Source organism: Columba livia, chromosome W, assembly GCF_036013475.1.
Source record: "Columba livia isolate bColLiv1 breed racing homer chromosome W, bColLiv1.pat.W.v2, whole genome shotgun sequence".
NCBI classification, from domain to species: domain Eukaryota; kingdom Metazoa; phylum Chordata; class Aves; order Columbiformes; family Columbidae; genus Columba; species Columba livia.
The window spans coordinates 18,007,267-18,017,080 of record NC_088641.1 but is presented as its reverse complement, the minus strand read 5'-3'; the positions used below and the strand labels follow the sequence as shown (position 1 = coordinate 18,017,080).

Here is a 9,814-nt window from a genome sequence, read left to right as displayed (position 1 = left end):
TGGGTGTTCAAGAGCTGCTGTGCACTCCCCACAAGCAGGCTTTGCAGCTGCTTATTGCATGGCACCCCGTGGCTGTGGCAATGCAGACAGCCTAGCAATTTCATTGTGATAGCATGATTTCTCAATTAGCCCTAGTTTCCCGCTATCTGCGGGCACACAGGAGAGCTTCCGCTTCGAGGCAGTGCCGCTTCCGATGCCAGCAGGCCCAGGCCAGCCCCTCGCACTCCGCCGGCGCTGAGGGTAACCGTCACTACCTCTGAGAAGCGCCCTGCGCCCGCCTTCCCCCCTGGTCCCGAAATCCGTGTGAATCCCCAGTGCTCTTCGGGGGAGGTGATGGTGTAAAAACGCCCCGGTCCTCTCACTCCGTCTCGAAGCCTTTGGGGCTTGTTTCTCACATTCTGTCGCCTCGCCGGAAGGACCCGCCTACAGCAGCCGCACCCCTCTGGGCGCCGCTAAACCGACTTAGCCCTTCCCCCCCGAAGAGCAATAGTTTGTCCCCGGGGAGGAAGGCGGGGAAGTGCGGAGTTCACTTCCGGGTTTCAGTGCGGACGGGCGCTGCGTAGTTGCTCCTCCCTCACCAGCGTTTCGGTGTAGTGCACTATGCGCAGACTCGGGCCTTGGCTCAAGATGGCGGCAGATAAACAGAAGCATGAGCACGGGCGGGTGAAGATTGGGCACTACATTCTGGGTGATACGCTTGGCGTCGGTACCTTCGGCAAAGTCAAGGGTGAGCGGTGGGGCCGCAGCCTGCCTCGCGGAGCGGCATGACCCGGTCGGGCTGCAGGGGGTAGTGCGCTGGGAGGGTGTGTCGGGTTGGGTAGTGGAGTTTCCGTTGCTGGATGAGGGATGCAGTCGCCTGTGATCCCCTCACGGCAGCTGGACCCCTGAAGCTGGGGCCAGGTGGCCGCCGAGGCCTGACTGGGGCTGGGAGGTGTGTGGGGGCCGGGCTGCCGCCCTAGTCCAGGCTTGGACCCGTTCCATCTCCAGTTCAGAGTGTTAGGGGGGTATTGACGCGCGGAAACAACTTCACAATTCACAAAGTTATAAAGCAGGTATGTTTATTTCGATGTCGGGCACAAGGGGGATCGTTCCACCATTCATGTGCAACTTCTAACAATATGAGGTGTGTTTAAATATAGTAAGGTGTTACATATTCATAATGACCCCAGGAACGCCTATACATATTCATAACCTTTCCCCACTTCTTATTAAAATGAGTCCCAGGTAGTCATTTCCATAGTCTCCTCCTTGACCCCGCCCTGTTGTGCCTGCGCAGTGTCATCTAGTGGTCTTGAGGAGGAGTCTTTGGATGAAGGCTCCTTCAGCTTCGTCACAGTGAACTTTTTACCTTTGGCTCATTATGATGAATTGGCTGGAACCCAAGCTGCCAGGTCGACCGAAATCAGACTGGTGCCACCTTTTTGCTGTAAATCTTTGCTGTCTTGTCTCCTCAAGGTTACAGCTGGTGCTGTAAAACTTCTTATCTTGGCATTCGATGAGGTTCTGTTTTTCTTAACGTAATTGTTTACATAAAGCTCTAAACTAAGCACTTATTGTGTGGCTAAGCCTTAAAGTGTTAGTTCATTAGTAGGCACCCATTATATGTTTAGTTAACCCTTAAAATGTTAGTTCCCTCTATCAGTATGAGCTTCACCGGGGGTGGCGCCGGGGAAGCTGGGTTGCTGGGCGCTGCCCGGCCGTACCCGCCGGGCCGGGTGAGTCATTGGGCTGTGGCGATGCTAGGCCGATGGGGGCGACTGTAAGGCTGACATGTCGGGGCAGCCGTGAGAAGGCGTTTCACATACCGTTAGATAGAGCCCCGGCTCTGGCCACGATGGCTGTAGGGAGGGGGCCTGAGGCTACGGTTTGAATGCTGCTGAGTGTGGTAGTGTGGAAATAGCGCCTGGTATGCTGTGAATGTTTTTCAGGAAAGAGTTGTGTTAGCTGATTTCTCAGGGACTGAGTGGGACTTGTAGTTCTACAGCAGGAAGTAATCGCTGGAGAAGCAAAAGCTTTCTTTTCTGTATTTGTGGAAATAATTCCTGGAAGCTATTGATAATAATAATTAATAATGTTGTGTTTATTTAAAACATCACTGGATGAGTAATTAAAGCAGGCAGTCTTAATTCTTGAGCTGTCTGTATGTTTTGCTGCACAAATACTAATACTGGATGTCTTATAAGGAAGGCAAGCTTTGTTCCTCTACAAGGGGAGAAATAAACATAAAAAGACGGGCATGAGATTATTGGATTAACTGGCAACACAGTGGACACACAGACATGGGAAGACTTTGTGCTAAAAACATTTGACCAGAGGTTATCAAAGTTTTTTTTCACCTCAGACTTAAACAACTTTTCATAGTTGGGGTGCAGATGCCATGCAGTAAACTTGAAGCCTAGTAGAAATAAAGCAGAAATTAAACTTTCCCTTGATGTCATTCACTGCAAGTGAAAAAACTCTGCATTATCTTAAGCTGTTCAAGCTGTGTTGTTTGTGAGAACTGTTGAAATACTGGGGTATACAAATCTAAAATGTTGTTTCACAAACGAGTTATACTAGACTGAGGTTATATTATTAAAATAAGTGTATTATTTTATGGTTAATCTAATGGATAACTCATTGTCAAGGGTTTATGATTGCGGGGTGACAATAAAACCCTGGCAGATGTACTGTTAACCTCCTCTCCTCTCCCCCCCCCCTTCCCCCTTTTGCCTCTCCCCCCTTCCCATTAAGGACAGGTGATCGGGAGGAAAAGAAGGACAGAGAGAAGAGAGTTGGAAAAAAATAAAAATGTTTTACTAATGCTACTAATAAGAATAGAGAAAATAATATAAAATATACAAAACCAATCTTGAAAGTCTCAGCAACTGCAGAGCTGGCACCCGATGTCCTGGATTGGACTCTGCAGCCAACCGGAGCTGGATTCAGTCTGTCACTAGGCCTCAGTTCGCAGGGACAACTAGGAAGATCCTCTCCTAATGTTGGCCATAAGCAAAAGGGAAAAAGGAACGAGATCCTCATGATTTCCCACTTTTATATGAAGTATTCATGTGAATGGAATGTTATGCACAGTTGGTCAGTTTCTTGGTCACCTGTTTCTCGTTGCCCCTCTTGCAAGATGTGAATCTGTCCTTATCAATAAGTTAGCATTCCATTGCTATGTTTACCAAAACATGTATCTGGTTCTCCAGGAAAATGCAGCTAATATGAAGGTTTTAGCTGACAGGCAAAATTCACTAAAAGAGAAACTTGTTTTTTAACAAAACCAGGACACTCATGTACCAGTATAATTAGTAAAAAAACCTCCAGCTTATTCTGTTGTATCTAATGTGCTAGCTGGCTTTTAACATCATATCTTTTTTCAGTGTAGATGTTCTTATTTTATGTTCACTGCACAAGCTTTTTCAATTATTGGCATGTTCTGAAGTAATTACTTATGTTTCAGCAGTCTGTTACCATGTTTTGTTTCAAATTTACCTCCCTTTAGTTCTGCTCAGAAGTAGCATTGGATTGTGGTCATATCTCTTTGTATGATTGAAGAAAGTGAATGAAGAACATAGATTTTTCCTTTCTAGAAATTGAGAGTGATGTCATGGACAGTGCTCTGCATAATAGTAGAACCAAATCCTACCTGGAAGTCAGTTGTTAATAAGGAACTTCTGGCATCTTGTAGAAACTTGGAATATATTTGACTCTAAGAATATCTAGGAAAGCAGCAGAAGAATATTTTGAAGAGTAAAGCCCATTGAGTCTCCTTTTTTTCAAGGCTGGCTTATAAAGTGACACCATCACTTGTCATCCACTGGGGAGCAGTGTGTGAGCTGGCACAGACAGGATGCAGGAACAACCACAAAACCATGGGTGAAATAAATGCAGAGTGTAAATTTATTTTTGTTACCTCACCAACCTGGGAATCGCCAAAGCAGCACCCAGGCAGAGGCACACAAGTGGGGACGCAGGCACTGCAGAGTTTGGTTCATGTTAAAGGATCAGTGAACCTGCTGGTTTTGCCTGTATTTCAGGGATTTGTGCAGGTCTAGTTTTCCATTGTGCTTTGATCTTTTCCACAACAAAGCAGGAATCTCAAGCATGTTCAGTAGGGTGCTTCTAAATCTGTCACAGGCCTATGTTATCTAAACACAGCTGTTCTGCTTGCCAAGCACACAAGACTAAACAACAATTAGTATGATTGTCCTGGTTTAAACTGAGCTAGCAATATAACCATAATAGCTGCTCACTCACTTTCCCCATTCCCACCCCCAAATAGGAGACAGAATCAAAATGGAAGGGAGGAACTTGGATTGAGATAAACACAGTTTAATAAAATAACAAAAGAACTAATATACTAGTAGTAAATATATATATAATAGAAATAGAATATAAAATATACTTAATGCAATTCCTCATGAACTCTATCTGCACTGAGCAGCCAGTACTAGGAAGTAGCACCCTGGTCCCGAACAGCCAATCCTGGAGAGAGGAGAAAAAGGCAGAAAGGCCCAGAAGCCTCTGCAAAATGGCAGGATGGCAAAAGGCTGAACTAAAGAAACTCCCAAACAGAACTCCATCCAACAGGTCTCTGTCCTGGCTCCAACCGAATGAGGAAAGAACTTAGCTGGAAGATCCCGACTCTCCTTAAATATGAAGCCTGATGCTAATGGCATGGAATATTCTTATTGATCAGTCTGGATGTCAGTCAAGGTCTGCCCCATCTATGCCCCCCTTACTATCTGCCTCACACCTGTGGGCAGAGCGCTCAGAATTGTCCTTGGCTCTCAGACCAGAGCAATTAAAAATATTAGTTCTGTCACAGGGTGTTATCTTCTTGTTCTCAAACTGAGTCCAAACAATGACCACGCTAGCTACGAAAAATAAAGGTTTCTAACTGCATGAAGGAAAACTAACTAGTTTTCAGTCAAACCAGCACAATGACTCGTGTTTTTCTGTACCCTAGCTGCAAGTCACTTGAGTGTGTTTACAATCCTTCTTGCCAATCTTCCATTGTTTTCCCATATTCAACCCCCTCACTCAAGAGACCGCTCCTGCTGAGACTGGCAAAGCTGGAGGGCAGTTGTGGAGAAGGCAAAGCTGGGCTTGCAGGGTAATTTAGAGGCATGCAATAAATGCATATAGAAAAAGGAATAAACATATCCTTACAATAATGCTTTGAATCACATGTTTCACTCATCTTGTCTGGGGATTAAACCATTCATCCAGCCAGGCACCACCGGTAGATTGTTTCATTTGATGCATTAAGTACCGAAGATATTGAATATCATCCTCTACACTAGCTGATTCATCAGTTATGTTGAACATGCCTTCAAAATCAAAGCAGTGTTTATGGTGTTGAAGACTGAGAGTTTACTGCCGGTTGATTTTTGTAATGTTCCTTGGCATTCCTACTTGGAAAAAGCAGCAATGAGGAACATTAATATCAAAACCACTTAGCATAGCATAATTCTATAATGCAGCTACTGGGGTTGGCATGCCAATGAAACATTGTCAAAAAATCTGTAGCTGTTAATCCTCTCTTAATACAAAAGGCAAATAAGTTAGTTACAGTCGAGGCTAACCAAATCTAAGTATTTACATGTTGATCTTACAGAAATGTATCCAGGTCATGTGCTTGTAGTACAAGACTACAAAGCACGAAGAGCCATGTTGTGATAAGGGAGGAAAACAGGAGTGTAATTTCCTTCTGGTAATACATATGTGTTACTCTAGCTCTTTGCCGCTAGTATTAGTCCAGATAACCTGATATCAGGTAATTACTCACACAGTTTGGAGAGCTATAACTTGTGCTTTTTCAGATTGAACTTCAATTTGATGTTTGGTTTGTGACACCAATAACACCATTCCAATGCTGTCTCCTCTAGATAAAGCACAGGTATTCGTTGAAGATACCTGAAATACAATAACTCTAGAATCTGATATCAACGAAGGATGTAAAATAAGAGGACAAGTCAAGGTACAGGACCATATAGCATTCTCAGGGGTTGTTATATGAACCTTGCTAGTTTTCCATTATTTTACCAGAAGTAGTGTCAAAGTTAAGCCCTTTTGTTTTAGTGCGGCTGGGCTGAACCCTTGACTGATGCCCAATTACATCAAATAACCCTAAGTCAGCACTATTAGTCCAATTGTGCTCAACAGCCGGTCCGGTGTATGCCCTGGCACAGATTCACAAATAGTATAATAATATATAATAGTATAATAGTATATAGTATATAATAGTATAATATATAGTATATAGTATATAATTGTATAATATATAGTATATATAGTATATAATAGTATAATAGTATAATATATAGTATAATATATAGTATAAGTCTGAGTGCATTCAATGAGAAATTGTCACTATTAGATCCACAGATAATGAGGTATATTAAAGCAACAGGTATAAGTTCTTTTAGATGCTGTTGATAAATACAATGCCTGCAAAAACACTTTAGTTGCAAAATACACTTTAGTTGTTAAAAACACACATTAGTTGCAAGAAATAAGTATTGGTACCAAATAAATATAAATTCTAAGATTACTATATAGCTCTATTGCCTTCCTTAAGTGTTCTGGGAATTTATTTAGGAACTGGAAGCAAGTGTTCATGGATTAATGATCTGTTTACATAAATTAAGTTTTATTATCTTGTCCTTAGATGTTGTTTTTATCTTGCTCTAGCTGTACTTCATAAAAGGCATATTTTCTGTGCTGCACTAGTTTTCTTCCTGAGCACACATTTTCATAATTTAATACCAGATATGTGATTGTTTTCCTGTAATCCTCAGCATTTTCCTTCTCTGGTGACTGATATGGTTTCATCAACTGACAATAAAAGGAAAAACTGTAGCTTTTTTTATTCAGTTAGGGTTTTCCTTGAGAGTTCATGTGATGTAGGGGGTCGGGTATATGGCTTTTTGAAAGTGGGTCTGCTGTCAAGGTAGCTGTCAGATGACTTCACCCTGCTACTTACCCTTTTACCCTCCCAGACAGATAACTGTTACTAATGTGTTATTTTTTCAGTTTAACTGTTCATCTGGCTGTACTAGCCTGAATTAACTACTGACTGACTTTAAGCATTTGACTGTGCTTCAGATGGGCAGTCATGGAGAAGGCAAAGCTAAAACACCACAGAAGTAAAAAGCTGTGGGGTAAAAGAGAGTACTGAACCTAAACCTAAATCAATTATGTGGAGTTTTTTCGGTGTTGTTTTGTTTTGGGCTTGTTTGTTTGTTTTTTTGGTGGGGTTTTTTTGGTTTTTGTTTGTTTGTGGGTTTTTTGTGTGGTGTTTTTTTTTTTGTGTGTGTGGTTTTTTTTGGTGGTGGTAGTTTTTTTTTGTTTTGGGGGTGTGTGTGTGTGTGTTTTTTTTGTGGTGGTGGTAGGTTTTTTTTTTGGGGGGGGGGTTGGGTTTTTTTGTGTGTGTTATTTTTGGGGTGTTTTTTTTTTTAAAGCTGATGTTTCCTGCTGAAACCAAATGCAAAATTTATTTCCAGATTTTTTTTTTAATAGCTTTCATAAAGGGAAGAGTAGTCAAGCTTCCAGTGATTTGTACTGAGAAAATGAAGGTACTAGTTAAGATTGTAAATATATTTGTTTCAGTCTATAGAACTAGGTTAAAAATCCTGGTCTGTGCAGCCTGCCAAACTGATGTAAATAGGCTATCTTGATTAAGGCAGTGATAAGAGACCTGGGAATGGACAGTGAAGATCACTTTGCTATCTAATGTTGTAATGTTGTTGTGCAACAATATGCCTTTGCACAGCATTAACTTTTTTTTTTGTTAAATTAGTGTAAAAATTTGTTTAGCTCATATTTTTAATGACTGCCTTCCTTTGAGCCTTGGGTTGGCTTTTTGGCATGTGACAGAAAGGCTTCATTAAATACAAAATATGCTTGTTCAGCTTTTTACTACAGCCTTCATAACTGGTACCTGTATTTCATAAGAATATGTGAATGGCCTTGGGATCTGTTTTCCAGTCAGAGATATGGTGAATTAAGTTTAGAGAATGTTGCTCCTGCACTTGAACAGTTAAAACAAGTAATCGCTGCTTTGAGTCTGTCTTGGAAATTCTGATGTTATGCATAGTCATAATGAAGCTTGAAGGCAATTTGCATTATCAAAGAAAAAAGAAATATAAGGAAATGTTGACTCTGTAAAGGGAACTTCTTTTCATAGTGATTCTTTTGAAGAACTGATAGCTCATAAAGGCTTAGGGTGACTAACAAATATATTTTGATTACTTCTTATTTGTGAGCCTTCCCCTTCATTGTTAAAACTTTTGTAGCTTTTGTAAAGATAACACTGGCTTCTTTTCTACGTGATGTTATCCGAGGTCTTACTTTTAGTTGTTGTCTTTATGCCAAATTCAAAAGTAATCAGTGGTTTCTTACCAGTTTTAGTGTCTGCTGCTTTGCTGATACCAGATACCTTGGAACTGCTTCATCATATAAGTTCTTATGGCATGTGGATGAAGACTTAAAACCTTAGTAACAGTTCAGTATGGTTTCTTCTTGGAATTAACAGTTTAGTTCTAATGTGATAGTACACAAACAATAACAAAGCTGCAAAGTCACTTTACAGTAGGAAAAAAAAATGACAGCTCTTCTCTTATTTATCTTTACTAAATGCATACAGAAAAACTTATATTTGCTATTACGTTATGCAGCAAAGTGAAGATTACTTTTGTCTGGGAAGACTGAAAGATTTCTGAAAAAAATACATAGTTTAAGACTTTGAATATGAGTTGTTGCAGTAACCAAACAGTGCTAATGGATAATTGGTGGATCATGTCCAAGACAGTTTTATTTCATGAAGTAGATGGTTAATGGAAACTCATATCTTAAAAAGCGAAATTTGATATAATCTTAAATTGAATGGCGGGGAGGGGGGGGAATTATTGAAGAAAATAGCCATTCAATTTTAAAAGTCTTAAGCAAGTGAAGAGGCTTTTTGGGATCTTTTTGTACCTGCACAAAACCACAGTGTGTTATCATTTCAATTATTTATTTGAAATTAGCGAATGGCTGAAGAAGCAGAAAAACTTGTTTTCTTCCAGTCAATGAATAAAATCAAGGCGTGAGACACACAGTCTTGAAGGCTGTGATGGCTAGAATTGGTTTCAGCCAACTGCAAATATTACTGTTTAATTACTCTGAATGAAAACTGTGTTTGGATAAACTGTTTTCTTATGTTCCTTGCATATTGAACATAGAATGTTGTAGCTAATAAATGACTTTCTAATGTTTTTCTCAGTTCTGATTCCAGTTTTCATCTAAGGTAGACTGAGAAATCAGAAATGAAACAAACTTGCTGATAAATTAAACTTTATAATGCAATGCATGTCAGAACTGAATATCTTAATATTTATATGCAAAGCTGTAGAATTGCTCAAATGTATGCTACTTACATTTAAGGTGTTGTGGCAGATGTACTTCTGGACCACTACCATAAATGACCACAGCTCAGATTCAACTGGGTTATAAATGGAGTCTGCTGGAGACCCTCTTTGAGTTGGTCTTCCTTGGAGCAGTGGATATGGAGTCCTCTTTAGACTGGCTGTCTATGGAAGGTTCCTTGAGGATTGAGGTGCCTTGCCTAATTGGCAAGTGATCTTCTGGGTACCCTTGAATGTCTTCACTTTGTATGAGTGGGAATGTAGTCATTACAAATTAAAGGAATTTATCCTGTCAGCAATTACTAACCTAAGGATGTGTAGGCAATATGCATCCTGTCAGCAATGACTAACTTAAGGATATGCAACCAGTGGACCAGTACCAGGTCAGTCTGCTCTTTAAACCAAGATATATTTAAGGA

At 40.7% G+C, this 9,814-nt stretch overlaps 1 protein-coding gene and 1 long non-coding RNA gene across 19 annotated transcripts in view; one reads left to right on the top strand and one right to left on the bottom strand.

Moving 5' to 3' along the window:
* Positions 1–523: 523 nt before the first annotated feature.
* Positions 524–9,814, top strand: part of LOC135577160 (5'-AMP-activated protein kinase catalytic subunit alpha-1-like) — a 63,799-nt gene continuing 54,508 nt past the window's right edge. For 8 of the 18 annotated variants that reach the window (XR_010468741.1, XR_010468740.1, XM_065044974.1 and 5 more), the window contains exon 1: positions 524–727. Coding sequence is in view for 6 of the 18 variants with exons in the window: in XM_065044974.1 (XP_064901046.1) it covers positions 601–727 (127 nt within the window). In the remaining 12 variants the exon portion in view is untranslated. The remainder of the gene's footprint in view (positions 728–9,814) is intronic. The other 10 variants (XM_065044975.1, XM_065044980.1, XM_065044984.1 and 7 more) reach the window with 6 other exon arrangements.
* LOC135577162 (uncharacterized) lies at positions 2,775–9,792 on the bottom strand. Its single transcript, XR_010468742.1, has 2 exons — positions 9,408–9,792; positions 2,775–2,975 (listed from the first exon to the last, which is right to left on the bottom strand). It is a non-coding gene; the product is annotated as an uncharacterized LOC135577162 (long non-coding RNA).